General features: G+C 46.1%; 1 protein-coding gene across 1 annotated transcript; it reads right to left on the bottom strand.

Annotated features, from left to right (window-relative positions):
- Positions 1-17,422: 17,422 nt before the first annotated feature.
- On the bottom strand, positions 17,423-18,351 carry LOC124666581 (germin-like protein 1-1). Its single transcript, XM_047203923.1, has 2 exons — positions 18,216-18,351; positions 17,423-18,128 (listed from the first exon to the last, which is right to left on the bottom strand). Exons 1-2 carry the CDS (start codon positions 18,331-18,333, stop codon positions 17,599-17,601), a joined length of 648 nt encoding a protein of 215 aa, XP_047059879.1. The 5' UTR covers positions 18,334-18,351; the 3' UTR covers positions 17,423-17,598.
- Positions 18,352-20,315: the final 1,964 nt, after the last annotated feature.

Here is a 20,315-nt window from a genome sequence, read left to right as displayed (position 1 = left end):
TGTTTTAAGTGGCGCTGACAATGGAGCCCACTGTCTGGCGGCCTGCTCGCGCTGGACGCGAAGTGGGCCGGCCCATTTTCCTTTTCTCTCGCTGGCCCCTTAATTTTCCCGCGCTGGCCCAGGAATTCAAATTCAAATAATTCGATTTAATTCAAATTCTTTACTGATGCCATGTTCAAAATTAAATAGAAATAAATCTACTGGGCCAAATTTAATAAATTTTATATATTTGGAAAGCTTAGGAAATTATCTAAACAACTACACTGGTCTCAACAATAGATTCATTGTAGAAATAATGTAGTAAAAATAACAAAGCATGGCCTTTTCAAACTTCAAACATTTATTAAAAATCAACCATAAATGCTTTTGAGTTGGTTCCAACTCTCAAAAATCACAATTCATATTGTCTATCTGAATATGTAAAAATATGACATAGTTACTTCATATGATCATGGGCTAGAATAAGTAATGGCTATATGGCTAGTTCTAGTCCATTTAAATTGTCAAAACTATTTATTAAATCATATGAGAGGTATTCCCTCATTTAAATCTTTGTCTCAAGTAACTCGACATGAGGTAGTGACCTTGGTCTATATAATCTCATATTGAAGTATTTGGTGATATAAAATTATAAGTACAGTAGTATTAAATTGTATGAGGTGTGATACCTCATTTAAATCATTTTCCCAAATGATAATTATGAATTGTTAACCTTAGTCAACATGGGTTCATACATTATTTATTTGAGGAGATTGAATCTTAACAAGATTCAATGAGAGGAAATTATTTCTCCAAAGAACTAAATAGAAACCCTAATCAATATTTGTAATGAGAGGACATTATTTTTCTTAAAAAGGAAACAAAGTCAACCACATGTTAATAGTATTGTGATACTAGAATAGCTTGTATGAACCAATTGTGTGCTTAGTCTAGCTCTTAAGCTTTGTTTGGTGATTGTTACCTCGTATCCGTTTTTAGACGCTAGTACCGAGGAGTACCTGGAGGAGGAGGTCTACTTCCAGGAAGAAGAAGACCACTTTGATCAGTACACCAACCAAGGCAAGCTAATATTCTTGCAAGTGCAAATCTCTAATAGAGCAAGGCACCCTTATCTACTACTTTATACTCAATGATCCCATCCCAAGTTTTTACCTTACAAGTTTTAGATTATCAAAGTTTACTTTTTGATTATGATTCACTTGGTCTAGGTATAGAGTAGCACAAGAGCATCAAATCTAGCCTAAAGCAATACAAGCTAGTTAGCACCCCTCATGACTAGTTGCTAGTGCTAAACAAATAAAATTGACTACTCTAGATGGGAACATGTGAAATGAAAATGAATTTGAAAGATTTTGAAGGTGAATGTGACCTGAATGACATGATGAATTTGATAAAAACTGATGGTTGGGTTCGGATGCGATACCATTCCAATTATTTAGTACCCCCACAATACCTGATTATGGGTAGGGCTTAACTGGAAGTTTATGCATCTTAGTATGGGTTCCCTCTAAACAAGCGTCATAGGGGTTATGCCGAGGCTTCCTCCGTTGAGAGTGAAATGACGTGAAATGAGGTGAATGTCCGCCCCAAGCCCTGTGCAGTTCCCAGGCTGACGGTTTGTCTTTACTGGGAGGCCAAGCTCATGGGGAGAGGTGCCTATACTAGGGTATGTAAGTGAAAGGTTACGATTATTCAGGGTTATCCCTGACAGATGTAATCAAAAGTTGTGGCACAAGTGTACAACCTCTGCAGAGTATAAACCTATTCGAATAGCCGTGTCCACGGTTACGAACGATTGGAAAGGCCATACTGTTCCGTTGTCAGATGTTTTCTTAAAAAGGAATGATGAATTGAAATGGTGACTTGACTTGAATCACAACTAAGTTGTGGGAATGACACTAATGTTCCCACTTGAGTTAGTTAGCAAATGAAGAGTCTTTTATTAAATGCTTATGAACTAAAATTGGCTTTATGCAAATAAATCTAGAGCTTAGCACCCTCTTAATAAAATTGATGGTACTTACACTAGTATTAGTTTGCGAGTACTTTAAAAGTACTCACGGCTGTGTCCCTGGCTATTCAAATGGCCAGACTATGAAGAGGAGCAGCAGTATCAAGATGACGGCCAGCAGGACGTCTACGACAACTAGTAGTATCTTCTAACGTCAAGCGTTGCCTGTGGAATAGATAGTCCACTACTACTTTGCTTCCGCTACTTGTTATGTTTGTTGATCATTAGATCAACTATTTGTGTAATATTGGATCATGTGATCTATTATTGTAAGACGACTATGGTTTGTAACGAATGATGACTTATGATATCAACTGTTATGTCTCACAACAACAATCTTCCTGGGATTGCGATGTATGGCATAATGGGCATCTGGACTTAAAAATCCGGGTGTTGACAAGTTGGTATCAGAACCATTGTTTGACCTTAGGAGACCCTAGCTAGAATGGACGTTCTGAAAAACTTAGTTTCAAAAACAAATGAAGTGGATATTTTGGAAAGATTATTCACTTTCTTTTCCTTGAGATCTTTTAAAAATGATAAGTCATACTCTTCCTTATGAATCTACATAAAAATTTGACACACTTGTTCACTTTTCTAACTTACTCATCCAATTCACTTTCAGATGGAGCAAGACAACACCAAGTTTTACCAGCTGGGCAATGGTGGGAGCTTGGTTTTCGAGAGGGACTTAGACGCTTTGTCTGACCTTCTTGATCGCCCGCACCCGGAGTTCTACGGAACTGAAGTCAACGACTAGCCCGGAGGGGAACTTCAGTGGGTTATCACCGCTGATCTGAGGGGCAAGATGGAGCCTCCTACTTCTGAGAGGATCCTCTTTTCCATCAGGGAAAGCAACTGGCTGGACGGACTCGCTCGTGCTCTGTAGGAAGCACTTGCCCATCTGTGTGGGCAGCACGTGACTGAGCTCCAGGGGACTCGCTTTGCTCACTTTGCAAGGCACGATACCACTGGAGCACCCATGACACTATCACCACACCCGGTGCTGAAGTACCATGTGGAGCACCTGGAATTTATGCTGCACGAGACCCAGAAGGAGCTGGACAACGCTCGTGTCTATGCCAACCAGACTCACCTCCACCTGGCTCAGCATGCCGATGCTATCAAGATGCTTGCGAAGGACCGCAAGTCACTCCGCCAGCAGCGTGCCAAGAAGGACGCTACCATTGCGCACCTCCGCGCAAAGATAGTATCCTTGGAGGAAACTGTCAAGGCCCAAGAGGACCAGCTGAGGGAGATGGAAGAAGAAGGTGAAGACATTCAGGGAGGAGAAGCCTTCCTGAGTGATGATGATGACTTCGAGGAAGACGAGTACACTGATGTTGAGGACTACGAGTTCCTGGAGGCCGGAGAAGATGACTTCATCCCGATCGATGTGGATGATGAGGAGTAGTTGCACTTGATCACTTGTGTAGGTGTGAGTTTGTATCCCGTCATTTGTATCGTAGCACGAGTAAATGGTTCTTAAAACCATGGATGTGTTAGCTTGTAATATGTGATGTTTGAATGAATGAATGTGTGTTGGTGTTCAACATCAAAAGAATTTAAGTTTTAAAATTTTGAACTTACCCAAAATAAGCCATAGAAAATTCCCTCTTATCTCATGATCTATCTCCATGTTCAGATGGCCCCACCAACTCTCAACTACTGCAGACCTTGATGGCAGATCGAGAAAATGAGAGAGCTGAAAGACAAGCCAACATAGCTGCACTGCAACCGATCGCTAACAACAACCAAGGCCATGGAAACCATGATCACCCTGGATCAAAACTCAAGAATTTCCAGAACACGAACCCCCCAATTTTCAGCAAAACAGAAGAGCCACTCGATGCTGATGACTGGCTCCAGACAATGGAGAACAACTTAGAAGTTGCGGGAGTAGAAGCCGCAGAAAAAGTACTGTTCGCCACCCATTACTTAGCAGGACCTGCCAGAGCCTGGTGGACCAGCACCCGTGCCATGAATGCGGGGCAAATGATGACTTGGGCAGATTTCAAGCTCAAGTTCAGCAAGTATCACGTGCCCCCGGGTCTAATCAAGAAGATGAGGGATGAGTTCCAGGAACTCAAACAGGGTAGGATGTCCGTGGTGAAATACCGCGACAGGTTTCTCACCTTGTCAAGGTATGCCCCCGATGAGACCGACACCACAGAGAAGAGAAAGGAGAGATTCCTGAACGGACTGCACGACGAGATGCAGACTGTGCTGGTCAACATTCCTTTTGCTGACCTTGAAGCCCTGGTGGACTCCGCCATCCAGATGGAGGGAAAACTCCACCAAGCCAACGAGAACCACAAACGCCGCATGATGCACCAGAGTGGGCCCAGCAATACCCCAAGGTATCGCCCCAGCTCAAGTGGAGGTTTTGCCCCAAGAAACAACAAGCCCCAGATGCAGATGTCACGTCCGGGTTTTCAGAACCGGAGTGGAGGAAACCCCAGGCCAGGAGGCCACAACAACAGCAACCCCCATGCCAACCACAACAACAACTTCAACCGCGCCCCGATGAGAGCCCCCGGCAACAACAACCCCAACACTGCTCCAAGGACTGGGAGCAACGCTGTCCCTGTCACTCCCAAGGACAAGTCAACTGTGACTTGTTATGAATGCGGAACAGTGGGTCACTACTCCAATGAGTGCCCCAAGAAGCTTGCCAAGACCACCCCCAACACCGCTGCACATGCTCAGCAGCAACGCCAACAACCGCAACGGCCGTCTCTTCCACATGAATGCTGAAGAAGCCCAGGAAGCACCAGATGTTGTACTGGGTATGTTTTTTGTTAACTCAGTACCCACAAGAGTGTTGTTTGATTCTGGAGCATCGCATTCGTTTGTCACTGAAGATTTTGCATGCACTAGTAAAATTCAACCAATCAGTTTGAAGCATGTCATGATAGTTCAAATACCTGGTTCAACAACAAAAGCTAGAAAAATTTGCAAAGATGTGCCTATCAGAATACATGAAGTAGATTTTTATGCAAATTTGATTGTTCTGGGAACAAAAGGTTTGGAAGTAGTACTGGGTATGGACTGGATGTCCAAACATCATGGAATGATTGATTGTGCCAAGAAGGCCATCACCATGACTAGTAACACCGGTGTGTTAGTAGAACACATATCAGAAAGGCTGCCCAGAAAGTTTACCTGCAACCAGAGTGTAGCCAAGCCAACTTTGGATCAGATCAGGGTCGTCTGTAGATACCCCGATGTGTTTCCTGATGATCTACCCCGTATACCCCCAGATAGGGATATTGAGTTTATCATCGAGCTAATCCCTGGAACAGGACCCATAGCCCAGAGAGCCTATAGCATGAACCCAGCAGAGTTAGTGAAACTGAAGAAACAACTGGATGATATGCTACACAAAGGTCTGATTCGACCAAGTGCGTCGCCTTGGAGATCCCCAGTTTTGTTTGTGGATAAGAAGGACGGTGCCACTCGTTTATGTACGGATTACCGTAAGCTTAATGATGTCACCATCAAGAACAAATACCCCTTGCCAAAGATAGAAGACCTGTTTGATCAGCTGACCAGTGCCAAAGTGTTCTCTAAGATTGATCTTAGGACTGGTTACCATCAACTGAAGATTCGTGCAACCGATATCCCCAAAACTGCCTTCACCACCAGATATGGATTGTATGAGTACAATGTCATGTCATTTGTATTGACCAATGCCCCCGCTTATTTCATGAATCTCATGAATAAGATCTTTATGAACTTTTTGGATAAGTTTGTCGTTGTTTTCATCGACGACATTCTAATCTACTCCAACTCAGAAGAAGAACATGAGCAACATCTAGAAGTTGTCCTGGATACCCTTAGGGAGCATCAGTTGTATGCCAAGTTCAGCAAATGTGAGTTTTGGTTGAAGGAAGTAGGATTCCTGGGACATATCTTGTCTGCAGGGGGAATTGCCGTTGACCCCACAAAGATCAAGACCGTTGCAGAATGGAAAGCTCCAACCACTCAGACGGAAGTCCACGCATTTCTTGGATTAGCGGGATACTACCGCAGGTTTGTTGAAGGATTTTCCAGCATAGCAAGACCAATGACTCAACTGTTGAAGAAAGACAAGAAGTTTGAATGGACTGATAAATGTGAAGAGAGTTTCCAGCAGCTCAAGAGTAGATTGACCTCAGCCCCAATATTGATCATGTCGGACATCACCAAGCCATTTGACGTCTACTGTGACGCCTCCAAGATTGGTCTTGGATGTGTGTTGATGCAAGAAGGCAAAGTGATATCATATCTGTCAAGGCAAATGAAGCAACATGAGCAGAATTATCCAACCCATGACTTAGAGCTAGCAGCAGTAGTCTTAGCCCTGAAAGTATGGCGTCATTACCTCATGGGTAATCGATGCAAGATCTATTCGGATCACAAGAGCCTGAAGTATATTTTCACCCAGAAGGAGCTGAATATGAGGCAGAGAAGATGGATAGAATTAATCAAGGATTATGATATGGAAATCCACTGTCACCCCGGCAAGGCCAATGTGGTAGCGGATGCCCTGAGTAGACTGCCGTGTCAATTGAACTCCATGATCGCGGAAGAGCAACCTAGCCTGTATCAAGAATTTGAGCAGTTTAGACTGGAGCTAGTTAGTGAAGGATTCCTAGCAAGCATAGAGCTTCAGCCTACCTTGATTAGCCAGATCAAAGAAGCCCAGAAAGGAAATGCTAGTATTGACGGAATCAAGAGCCAAATAGCTGCAAGGAAAGCACCTGGATTCACCGAAGATGAAGAAGGAGTTCTTTGGTACAACGGACACCTATGTGTGCCAGCAGATTCAGAGTTGAAGCAAGTCATTCTGAAGGAAGCCCATGACACCCTATACTCCATTCATCCCGGAGGAACCAAGATGTATCAAGATTTGAAGGAACAATTTTGGTGGCATGGAATGAAGAGAGAGATTGGAAGATACATCGCCAAGTGTGATATCTGTCAAAGAGTCAAGGCGGAACATCAACGACCCGCAGGATTGCTGCAGCCACTGCAGATTCCGGAATAGAAGTGGGATTCTGTAGGAATGGACTTCATCACAGGATTGCCCAAATCAAGTAAAGGAAATGATTCTATTTGGGTAGTGGTCGATAGATTAACCAAGGTAGCCCATTTCATCACCGTCAAGACCACCTACCAAGGCCCAAAGCTAGCTGAGTTATACATCTCCAGAATAGTCGCCCTGCACGGAACCCCGAAGTCAATAGTGTCAAATAGAAGATCCCAATTCACCTCCAGATTCTGGCAGAAGGTACATGAAGGACTAGGAACCCGGCTGAATTTCAGCACAGCGTACCACCCGCAGACTGATGGATAGACTGAAAGGGTCAACCAGATACTCGAAGACATGTTGAGAGCCTGTGTACTAGAATATGGATCTAAGTGGGAAGACTGCTTGCCTTATGCAGAATTCTCGTACAACAACAGTTATCAAGCCAGCTTACAAATGGCCCCCTTTGAAGCCCTGTACGGAAGGAAGTGTCGTACCCCTCTGAATTGGTCGGAAGTCGGAGAGAGCCAAGTCTTTGGACCAGATGTTCTCCGAGAAGCTGAAGAAAAGGTGCACAATCCGCGAATACCTCAAGACTGCCCAATCAAGACAGAAGAGTTACGCGGACAAGAGACATCGAGAGATGACCTTCGAGATCGGAGATTTTGTGTATCTTAAAGTATCACCCCTTAAAGGAATGCAGAGATTCCATCTTAGAGGAAAGCTTGCACCCCGATACGTTGGACCCTTCAAAGTTCTGAGTCGCCGAGGAGAGGTATCTTATCAACTAGAACTGTCGGAAGAAATGTCGGTTGTGCATGACGTGTTTCACATCTCATTACTCCGGAAATGCTTGGAAGTGCCGGAGAAGACCGAGGTTTTCAAGAACATCGATCACAGATCGGTGGATATCAACAAGGACTTGACGTATCACGAAGTACCTATTCGCATCCTGGAAGAAGCTTTCAGAACCACCCGCACCAGGAGTATCAAGTTCCTGAAGATTCAATGGAGCAACCACACCGAAGAAGAAGCCACTTGGGAGCGAGAAGATTATATGAAGACTGAATTCCCAGATCTCTTTAGTACCTAGTTTTCTTTAAGATCTCGGGACGAGATATTTTGTAAGGGGGAAGGGTTTGTAACATCCCAAATTTCAAACAAATGAAGAAGAAGAATTTCAATTGTTCAAAAATAGGAACCAACACAAACTTTTATTAATTTATGTGCTATGCATAAGTGATCATGCTTGATTATTCTTGTATTGCCATGATGAGTGTTTGCAACTCTTGCCAATGCGCTAAAACCCCAAACCCTACCTAATGGAAGCCAAAAGGAAAGAAAAAGAAATAAGAAAAATCCAAATCCTCACATACATGTGCCTATGGACATTTTTGAAATACTTAACCTAGGCCAATTTGACTTGTGCCAATGGTTGAATAATGTTTCTCAACACTTAATAACACCTTTGGAATCAAAGTAACTCAAATCAAATCAAATTAGAATTCAAAACTCACTCACATGAGATAATGGTCAAATCTGCCACTTATCTCATGATGCCCACTTTGAGCCCCTGGATTAAGAGTTTTCTAAACTAAAACCTCCCAACTCTTTGCACCTCATCCAAGACCTCATCAAGGTGAACAACTTTGGTCAAAACCACCCCTGCAATTTCTTCCTAGATTTCAAAATATCATCAGGACAAGTGGCAACATTGAAACAAAAACTAGATCATACACATTTTGAAACTTCACAAACCAACTCAACTTTGCACACCACCATCACCATTATGCTACAAACATTATTCAAATCAACTCCACCAAAATTCATTGCAAAATTTGAAATTTCATCTCTTGCGGCCATTTGGTCGAACACTTGGTGTGCACCATTGCTGCCAACTCACTACATGCTATTAACCAGCAGATAATTGCCTAAACCATCCATCTTAGGTCACATTGAGTCCTCTCCTGTACCCTTGCTGCATGACAAGCACCAGAGACACGAGCTAGTACATGCTTTCATCACCATTTGAGCCATGTCGTGGCATGATACCACCTCTCCAAGCCATTCCTCTCTCTACTCATTTCTACCGTGCACCACCGTGTCAAACACTTCCCTCTCACTCTCCTGGACACGCCAGTACACGCCATCGACAGAGAGGAGCACCACACTGGCCAGCACACGCGCGCCCAGTGACGCACCGCACACGCCAGGACGCGCATGGACACGCACCGGAGCATGCCAGAGCCTGACGTCACCCCACTGACCTACGCCACCACTTGCTCTCTCCGCTCGCCAGCAGCAGCGCCACGCCACCAGGAGACGCCCAGACACGCTCACCTGCCCGCGGGAATGCTGTAGACGACGCCACCGTCGCCGACGTCCGCCACGGTACCGTGAGCTCCCGTCACGCTCCCGCCCACGTCACGGCCTCGTTTTCACCGCAGTCAAGCCCTGCGTGACCGCACTGACAGCGCCAACTCGCCTGCGTCATCGCCAGCCCCTCTGCGCCCCTGTAGCCGCGTCGCCATGGACGACCTCATCCGCCGCGCCTCGGACCCTCACCGCCGCTATACATGGAGTACGCACGCACGAACGCCACGCTCAACTCCTGTGCCCACGACGCGCTGCTCGATCAGCTCGCCAGGCCGCGCGCTCGACGCGCCACTACGCGTACGACGCGGTCAGCTCCAACTGATCCACAACGTCTACCCTGCAGCTCTCTACTCCTCCGACGCGGCCACAAACCGGCGTCCGACCGAACCAGAATATACACACACACGCATGAACTCACACACACACGCCCATGCCCAGCCTCGGACTCGTCCTACGCGCACACGCTGGTTGTCACCGTGCTGGTCATGGCTTATTGCTAACATCCTACCAAAGGGGAAACACATGTGTCATTTCTCATTCTATTTTTTCATGTGTTACATTTACGGAGTCTTTTTTCGAAAATGGGCTCTTTATTACTTGCGCAATAGACCCGGCCTCTGCATAACTAAGATGCACCCAGCCGCACACGAATCCGTTACAAAACCACACAATAGGGTTCAAAGTAAAACATAGTCGAACGAACAGTAACAAGAACTAGCTAGGTGGGTCTAGCCGAAGTTCACGCTGCCACCCATGTTGGGAGAAAATATCCCTCGCCGTATCCTCCAACCGTGAAGACACCTCCGTAAATAGGTCTCGGTGCTCCACACGCCGCAGCGGTATCCATGAGCGAAGCAAAGCCGTGCACCGGTAGATGACCTGCAAAAAGGAAGAAGAAATATTATTGAAAATCTTGTCATTTCTACATAGCCATAGCGACCAAATGATTGCAATCGCTCCCATCCTAATAAGACGTTTAAACCTAACATCCACACCATTAAGCCGCTTACCAAATAAATTAGCAACACTACGCGGTGGGTATAAGGTAGACCCAATTTGGACGGCTGACCATATAGACCTAGCAACCTTACATTGGAAAAATAAGTGTTTAATAGTCTCGTCCTGATGACAGAAGACACACTTTTTACTTCCATGTCAGTTGCGTTTGGCAAGATTATCTTTCGTAAGAATAACCCCCCGACGAAGATACCAGGCAAAGATTTTTGTTCTCAGAGGTATCTTTATTTTCCAAATCTTGGAGTTATTATTGACCGGGATATTAGGCTGAATTAGAGCATTGTACATGGAAGCCACTGAGAATGAACCATTCCCGGTAAGATTCCAGCGAAATTCATCCGGTCCTTGCGTCAATTGAACTAACTCAAGACGCTGTAACAAATCCTGCCAAGAGGCTTGTCTGGGGCCGATGAGACTTCTTCTGAACTCCACATTTGGTGGGAAATTTTCCAACACCTTGGCGATAGTATCGCCTTTGTGGCGCACAATATTGTACAAAGCCGAATATTGTTCTCGGAGTGTGGTATTACCCAACCATTTATCCTCCCGAAACGAATTTCCGATCCATCCTTTATAGAGAAAGAACCATATGGAAAGAAAAACTTCTTTGTTTCCATAAGACCAGCCCAAAAATGCGAATCTCCTGGTCTCCAAATAACCCGAGATAAAGCCTTTGAGCCAATATACTTCCTCTTAAGGAGCGTTTGCCATATGCCATCTTCGGTAAGTAGCTTATACAACCATTTACCGAGAAGTGCCCTATTCTTGACCTGGAGATCTTGAATACCAAGTCCTCCATGATCTTTGGGCCGACACAGCACACTCCATCTAGCCAGCCGATATTTACGCTTCTCGCAATCCCCTTGCCAGAAGAATCTTGATCGGAAATAATCCAACCGTTTTAAGACTCCTCTGGGAATTTGGAAGAAAGATATCATATAGAGTACCATATTACTTAGTACCGCATTTATGAGAACTAATCTTCCACCCAAGGACAGCAATTTACCTTTCCAACTACTTAATCTAATCTGAAGCCTTTCCTCAACTAATTTCCACTCAGCATTGGTAAGCCTCCGATAATGAATCGGAATTCCCAAGTACCTAATTGGAAATTGGCCTTGGCCACATCCAAACAAGTTCAAGCATATTCCGCAACATGCTCTTGGGCCTCGCCAAAACGAACAATTCACTTTTATGGAAATTTATTTTCAGACCCGACAAGAGCTCAAACGCGTAAAGAATTAACTTTAGGTTCCGAGCCTTGTCCATGTCGTGATCCATAAAAAGTATTGTATCGTCGGCGTATTGAAGAATGGATAGCCCTCCATCAACCGGATGAGGAATGACCCCTTCAATTTGGCCCTCAGACTTTGCCCGTTCAATCAAGACAGCAAGCATATCAGCCACTATATTAAATAGCACTGGCGATAATGGATCTCCCTGTCTAAGTCCTTTCTTATTCTGGAAATATTTGCCAACATCGTCATTGACTTTAATGGCAACACTTCCACCCGAGATAAAACTATTGATTAACACACGCCACTCAACAGAGAAGCCTTTCATTCTGAGAGTTTGTTGCAAAAAAGACCACTTAACCTTATCATAGGCCTTCTCAAAGTCAATCTTTAAGATGACGCCATTCAACTTCTTTCTATGCAATTCATGAACAGTTTCATGGAGGACGACAACCCCATCCAGAATATTCCGTCCTTGCATAAAAGCAGTTTGAGAAGGTCTAATGACATGATCAGCCACCGAATTTAATCGGATCGTGGCAACCTTAGTGAAAATTTTAAAGCTCACGTTAAGAAGACAAATAGGACGGTATTGTTGAATCCTTTCCGCTTCATTAACCTTGGGCAATAAAATGATCTCACCAAAGTTGAGCCTAAAAAGCTCTAATTGCCCATCATGTAGATTCGCAAAAAGAGCAAGAAGGTCATCCTTGATGACATCCCGTAAAGATTGATAAAATTCAGCAGGGAAACCATCGGGGCCGGGGCTTTATTATGCTCCATTTGGAAGACAGCTTTTCTTAATTCCTCCTCTGAGTAAGGCGAAGTGAGAAAACTATTCTCCGCTTGCGAGACTTGGGGGATATCCTCCGTTCTTGTCTCATCAAGCATGAAATTGCTTTCCTCTGGGGCACCAAAAAGCCCTTTATAATAATTTGTGATAAACGACTTTAGCTGCTCATTACCCTCAATCGTGCCCTCGTCCTGAACAAGAGTACGAATAAGTTTCTTCCTGTGTCTGCCATTGGCAACACAATGAAAGTACCTTGTATTCGAATCTCCTTCAAGAATAAATTGGGCCTTAGACCGTTGGTACCATTTCAGCTCCTCCTCCCGCAAAAGTATTGCGATTTCCGCATTTGATTGGCTTTTTTGCTCAATCTCTTGTGCGGAAAGCGGTCTAACTTCTGCTTTGGCTTCGAGGTCATCTATAATAGATGAAAGTCGCTGCTTTTCTTTTTTAAGAATACCAGTTGTATGCCGTGCCCATCCACCGAGGTGTTTGCGTACCGCACGCATTTTATTAGTCCACCTTTGTATCGGAGACACTCCCACAACTGGTCTTTCCCATACCTTTTTAACCATGGTTTGAAAACCTTCTCGATTCAACCAACCGAGTTCAAATTTGAAACGGCGTTTAGTCGGAGGTCTAGGTAAACCAGTGGATAATAAGATGGGAGCATGATCCGAGAACCCAACAATACGTTCTAGCGCGTGTACCGTCACCATTGGGAATTTCAATTCCCAATCGGTATCCATTAGTACGCGATCTAGCTTTTCATATGTTGGCTCCGGAAGACTGTTAGCCCAAGTAAATTGTCTGCCAATCATTGATACCTCTCTCAAGTCCAAGCTGTCAATGACCGCGTTGAACAGGAAAGGCCAATGATTGTCAAAATTGCCCCTACTCTTCTCGCATGGAAATCTTAGCAAATTAAAATCCCCCCCAATGAGAATTGGGTGAGGGTTTTCCTTTGCTAGGTTCACCAACTCACGAAGAAAGGCGGCCTTATGAGCTTCCTGAGCAGCACCATACACGGCTACAAGACTCCATATGAAATTGTCAGCTCTATTATGGATGTGGAATTTGATATGATATTCCCCAACCGAATGTGCTAACACTTCCATAGAGTCTGTTTTGACACCGAGTAAGATACCGCCGGAACGCCCACGGGGTGGACAGGATATCCAAGTAAAGTCTATACCAGCGGATATACGGTTCAGAAGACTTTGCGAGAAATCCCGTCGCCCCGTCTCAGAAATAGCCAAAAAATCCAACCTATGATCCCTAATGCAATCGGCAAAATGTAAGTGTTTAGCCAAGTCACCAAGACCTCTGCTATTTGTAAACATGCCATTCATTGGGAAACAATTGGATATTTGGGAATTTTTGACCGTTTCCGCGGTTTTTTATGAGAGGGAGATTTGGATTTCCGACGAGATGCCTTTAATTCATATAAAGAGTACATGTCATCCTCATCCAATCCCACCTCTGACACCTCACCAACTAGATGAGAAAGAAGCTGACCATCTGATGTGGCAATCGCTTCATCCTCATCCAAGTAAGTGGAGTCCAACCTAGTCGAAGCTTTTGGAATAACCGTAAAACGATCAAATTCCATATGCTTCAAGACTCTAGTTGAAACAGAAATCTCCTTATTTGATCTACCAAGACTAACTCCTAAACCATTAAGCTTAGAAGAAATAATTGGTGATGAAAAGGATAAAAAAGATCTGGATTTATGAGAAGAGATCATACCATCGAAGTCGAGATTTTCTGCATGGTATCCTCATCTGTCACCGTCCCACCACCCGCATCCACCCCAAACCTCCCACTCCGCCTAACCGGAGTGACGTACCCATCATGGTAGTCACTCGACGGTACAAGAGTGGGCGACTGAACAGGCGCCCCCCTATGACGCTACGACAGCGATACAGGGGGTGTCGTCGGGGACGTAGGCGTAGCGGGCGGAGAAGGTGATAGAACAGGCAGTGGTGAGGAAGAGGTATCCGTCGATGTGGAGGGTGCCACCGTCGGAGAAGAAGGAAGGGGGACCGGGGCTGACCATGCCAATGAAGCATTCGGCCCCAAGCCCACCACTCCCAAAGATGACGCCGAAACCTCGGTGGTGTGGGGCAAGGGCGATGTAGCAGCCCCACACACCACCGCTATCTCGTCTCCTCCACCCGCCGTCTCCTCCGACGCCACCGCCGACGCAGTGGCGGCCGTGGTAGGAGGCACCGTCGATGTAGCAGCCCCCTCCACCACCGCTACACCACCTGCATGGGGAGGTGACGGCGCAGCAGCCGCCCCCTCCAACTGAGTCGAAGAAGAGAAAGAGGGGGACGACGATGACGTAGAAGCCGCCTCCTCCTCCGGCTGCACCTGCACGGACTCTACAGGACGGGGTGGGGATGAGCACACCCCCAACGCCCCCTGCACATCCACCTGTGTAGACGAAAGCTCAACGTCCATAGCCAATGGAGACGACGCCGGTGTCCCCACTAGCTGCGGCGAAACTCTACGAATCCTTTCAACAATCTCCCTGCCTCTCGGAGTCCGCGGGCTAGCATTATAAGGTGTAATGACTGGGCATAAAACATGTGCAACTTGTACCGACTTTCCTGGAATAGTTGAGGAAGAGGGCGCACAAGTGTCCACCTCCATACTAGAAATATCGGTCGCGGGTGCTCCTAATGGGCCAGCGGGGTCAACATCCTTGTCATTACCCATGTCATCCTCATCCATATCATCACCCTTTCGCCTCCAGAAAAACTGAGAGAAAGACGGATCCGCAACAAACTCTGCCGGCTCTCGACGGAACACAAAGCTGAATAACTTCAGCCTAACAGCACAAGCCACGGCCAGGAACGGACCAATGTCATCAGATTGTGCCTCCAACGCCTTAGGATTGACCATGGCAACAAGAATACGCACAACCCCACGGCTCCGCATAGTGACAAGATCAACATCCAACGGAACACCAAGAAGAGTCCCAACCGCCCATAAACCATAGAAATGCCTCACAGTGTAAGGTACCCCCTCCACGTGAACCCAGACAGGAATGAGTTCAGATTTGTGCTGTATGTCCTGAGGCTTCCAAATCGTGACCGAAGCTGTAGCCTTATGAGCCGGCACACCCATCTGAAAACCATCAACACGCTGAAGATCTGCCGCCGTTGGGAAGCCAATGAGAAAAGCGTCATCCCCGTGTGCAACCGCCTCCCATTTCCACTGCCCATTAAGCGGACAAATCCTCTTCATCAGATCTTGAATCGCCTTTGCCGGTACCTTGTCCCCTGAGATGGACACCAGAGCTGTAGGAGAGCAAGTCGGTGCAAGATGAGCCTTATGCACACTATCAGGCAAACAAAGCAGAGCATCATCAGTCCCTTCTCCTGCAACAAAAGCCGAAGGCCGAGGGAGGCGCAGTGACGGACATCTCAAAGTAGGGTGTCTTAGTTAACTGAGGTACGGTATGAGAGAAGATCCTACCATGGAGCCTCGATTTTTCTTATGAATTTCAGCTAGGACAGTAGGTTTTGAGTCTGCACCTAGCAACCTGAAGAAAGTTTTCTCACGTGCTGATAAAGAAGAGAAGACAAATGGAGACTGGGCAAATCGAACTTTTTTTGCTTGCTTGATATTCTGATAGTCAATTTCCTTAAATATTGCAGTATGTCAGATTAAAAATTTCACATTATGCATATGATGGTTCTTGGAATTTTAATATGTACGATGGTTCTAAGGATATAAAACAAGGATGTCTGGAGACTCAGTAATTGTACTGATGTTGTACAAACTTGCTACATGCATGCAACCTAGGTGAGCATATAATCTCGAATTTTAATATAGAGCATTATTTTTCATGTCACTAAAATATTAGTGGGGCTTTATTTCATAGTACATCTATCTATTACTATATAAATTACAGGCATCCATATTGTTATGCCCTCTCATCAATGTTGATATCTGATACTGCACTAACGCTACCACTGTCAGAATCAACCCAGTCACCTGGAACAATTCAACCTGAACTGCTTTGTGCCCGTGGTCCATCGATGATGTCTCATGTAATGCTCTTGGGCTGAATTGCTGAAGTCAATCGGTGGGGTTGAAATTTACCAAGTTGGCAGGGATGATTTAAGGATGAAGCTAAAAGTCCTGCCGTAGAACATAAATGGTGGCAGGAGAACAGAATGAAGTGGATCTCCATGAAAATCTTTCTTAGAATTCAAGTAATCTATAGGGATACGAGGCAAGGGCTTGATCTAGAATCAAGGTCGAGGTAACAAGCATCTAAGCGTATGTCAATGTGTATTTTTACTATCTTGCAAATAGAGTGTAAAATTCCAGATGTATAACATTCATGACCACAAGAGAAGAAGAGGAGAAAGTCATGTTGAACACAAAGAAGAAGAGGAGATGCCAAGTAGAAGGCAAGAACGCGGAGGGGAGGAGGGGGCAAACTGGAAAGGGATGAGCTTGGTGCCGATGAGGGCACGAACTAATGCCGAAGTCAAAGAAAGTGACCGGTAGCAGTGGCAAGGACATATGAGAGTTTATTAATATGTAATGAGATTTGATTACTGATGGGGCCGTCGGTGTCTCGAGCCTATTCGAAGAGAAAAAAAAACCATCGATTTTTGAAGCAATGGAGTATATATTTCTTGAAATAGGCTTTCGCCCCGCTTTATAAATAAATCAATAGAGTATCTATTACTAAATGGGTGCATGTTGTTTATAAATAATTGAATTCAATTTTAGCATGTGTAAATTATGTTGTCGTAGCAACACACGAGCTTTGTGCTAGTAAAAGATAAAACACGGAAAACCTAGCAGGTTATAGATCCACTGACAAGAGCATTAAACTAAGTTTTATTTTGGATAAAAGGCTAGAAAACTAATACTCCATATAACACACACATCGAGAAAGGTACGCAGTAAGATATCAAATGCAAGTTACTGAAACAAAACATACACTAGGCAAAACAAGAACAGGTTTGTATTATTTCGAAGACAAACGAATGTAACATACACATGAAGGAATCAACTACACGTTACACATCTCACTCCACTTGGGCATCATTTATTCAGTAACCAAAATGGACGATTCTTCTCTGCAGAAGAAACTGATGTAGAGTTGGTGACGGACGGAGGCGCCCTACTTGAACTTGGCCTTGATAGCGTCCACCTGTCCGTTGTCGATCCGGAAGGCCTTGGCCAGCACGTCGGTGGGCACCGGCGGCGCGGCGGCGAAGAGCGTGGTGGCGATGGCCTGCGTGCCCTGGAGCTGGCTGTTGAAGGCGGCGATGACGGAGGCTGGGCCGTACCCCCTGTTCTGCTGGAAGTGCACGAGGCCGCGCGGGAAGACGAAGACCTCCCCGACGTTGATGGTCTTGGTGAAGAGCTTGTTGGCCGTGGTGATGAAGCCCACCTCGAGGGTGCCCTCGGTGACGAAGATGATCTCGGTGGCGCGCGGGTGGGTGTGCGGGGGGTTCTGCCCTCCGGGCGCGTAGTCGATCCGCGCCATGGAGACGCCCAGGGTGTTCACCCCCGGGAACGACATTACGTTCGCCGCCGTCACCATCGACCCCGCCGCGTTGTTGGTGTTTCCGGCCTTCTTGAGCCCGGCGAAGAAGAAGTCGTCCGCCGTGATGTTGGCCTTGCACGGGAACCCGTTCAGCTTGACCGCTGCCGCCATACGCAGTACCGTGTCAGCGCAAAGATACAGCAACGCAGTTGACAAATCAAGATGAAGCATTTAGCTGGGTAACTCACGGGATGCCATGTCGGCGACGCAAACGTCTTGGAGCATGTCGGGGTCGCCTGCGAGGGATGGGGCGGCGAGCGCGAGGAGGACGGCGGCGCAGAGGACGGTAAGGTGAAGCCTCGCCATGATCGACTGCTCAATGCTGGATAGTTGTCGAGTGCTTCTCGGATCTGGGTTGAGCAGAGGTACATGAGCTGGTACTTATAGGCAGCGTGATCTTTTTGTATGGCATCCCCATTTCAAAGGTCAAGCAGCGTATGCTACCTCTACGACAGGGTCAGATGGGGAGGCCGGGAAGCAATTGCGCATCCGATTACACTAACTTGGAGCCGATGGAGATATGGTTGTTTATGCAGTACTGCTTCTTGAAGGCTACCTGCTACACATGCCTATCCGTCATTGAATCCATCCATGATCCTTGATCCATCCACCGATGCAGCGCGGCGTCAGTTTCTGCGCGTCGCAACGTGGAAGAACTGTAGCGTACGGAAACGGCCAATAATCTATCGGGAATTCTGCATCCCTAATCTACCACTCGTGTTAGTTGCTGCGGACGATGGTGACCGGCTCTCAGGGTTCTACGCATTACTGCTGACGATGGTGACAGGCTCCTTCGACTTGATACTGTATGTAAAAAATCTGAAGTTTTACCCACAGACGTGTTCGCAAGAAAGCCGACTGTTTGGCTCGGGAATCCGCCTGAGTTTATTATTGAGCTGCTTACACACGATGTAACGATGTTTTAATTAACAAAGTCGCCACAATGTCATTCCTTTTTTTAAAAAAAGTGACTCATGCTGTCGTGATGTGAGATGTCCTGTTAATTACTAGCACACTAACAATGTAAAGTTATATGTATATACATTTTTATAACATAATATATACATACATGTAAATTACACGTATCTACTCCCACTATGGACCTGGAAATTACATGGAACTTACCAACATGTATAATAATGAATCGATCCACGATCCATCAATGTATAATATTATAATTTACACCCCACAATGTTTATGCACTCTTGCTGCTTGAAGGCTGCCTCTTTTTACCAATATAAATTAGGGATTTGCTAGTTCCTATCTAGATGAGAACTAAGCTCGTGCTCAGTCAAGTTGTACACTATTAGATTTGCTTTGTAATTCGTGCTAGTTATCAGCTGCAAAATGAGTTACAACTACGACTTGATGATATCATGCCAAATCCATTAAATTATGATACCCAGTTGTGGGTAGCTTCAACATTACTTATCGACTTGGGATCATCGTTGTAGACACGGGTGGCAGGATCAAATCTCACCACGCTATGTGTGCCTACAAGAGGAATTTACGGTGGGACACATTCTTGCTCATTGTTTCTCTCCACAGATTTGACACATTTGTTTCGGCACCCTACATATGCATGCTTTTGTACCTGGACCAAACAACAACTTTGAGGATTTGTGGAGCGTTCGCAAGAGCTAAGAGCATCTTCGGTCGCGTCCCTCAAACCGTCCCCTAAACGGCGTTGGATTGAGCGTTTAGGGGACGTGTTTTGTTCGTGCCGTGTTTGGGGGACGTTGCTCCCCAGGCCCCAGCCGCGTTCCCCAAACACCCACCCCCAAATGAATATTAGTGCACGAAAATAAAAGTTTTCATTCAAATTTGATTATATATTACAAAGTTTGAATGAAAACGGCTAGATTTCATCTAAACCCTAGCCTACTGACCGCCCGGCGGTGCGTTCGACAGCCCTGACCCGTCGTCGCCTCCCCTCCGCCGCAGCTCTGCTACGCGCGCCACCTCTCCATGCGTAGGGCGGTGACCAGACGCCGCTGCTCCAGCAGCGCGTCGTCGCCTGCCCTCCCCTACTGTGCCGCCTAGAGGGAGAGCTCGACGGCGCGACGAATCTGTGCCTCTTCGCGGGCACGGGCGTCGTCCTGGAGCTTCTTCTCCGACTCGTAGGACTCGACGAGCGCGCGTTGCTGATCCGCCGCCTCATCCTCGTCGTCGTCGTCCTCCTGCTCCGCCTCGTCCTCGTCGTCGTCGTCCTCCTCCCCCTCCTCCATTTGCGCCTCCAGTTGCGCCGCCAACGCATCCGCCGCCTCCGTTGCCGCCAGCGCTGCTGA

Source organism: Lolium rigidum, chromosome 6 (genome assembly GCF_022539505.1).
Source record: "Lolium rigidum isolate FL_2022 chromosome 6, APGP_CSIRO_Lrig_0.1, whole genome shotgun sequence".
Lineage (NCBI taxonomy): Eukaryota > Viridiplantae > Streptophyta > Magnoliopsida > Poales > Poaceae > Lolium > Lolium rigidum.
The sequence above is the reverse complement of the archived record's forward strand: the minus strand, read 5'-3'. Positions and strand labels throughout refer to the sequence as shown.

What these genes read in the sequence shown, in the direction of transcription:
- LOC124666581 (XM_047203923.1), bottom strand. Translation starts at nt 18,333, where the DNA reads ATGGCGAGGCTTCACCTTACCGTCCTCTGCGCCGCCGTCCTCCTCGCG. An exon ending in CGTCGCCGACATGGCATCCC is followed by an intron (nt 18,129 to 18,215) that starts GTGAGTTACCCA and finishes GTATGGCGGCAG; the next exon opens with CGGTCAAGCTGAACGGGTTC.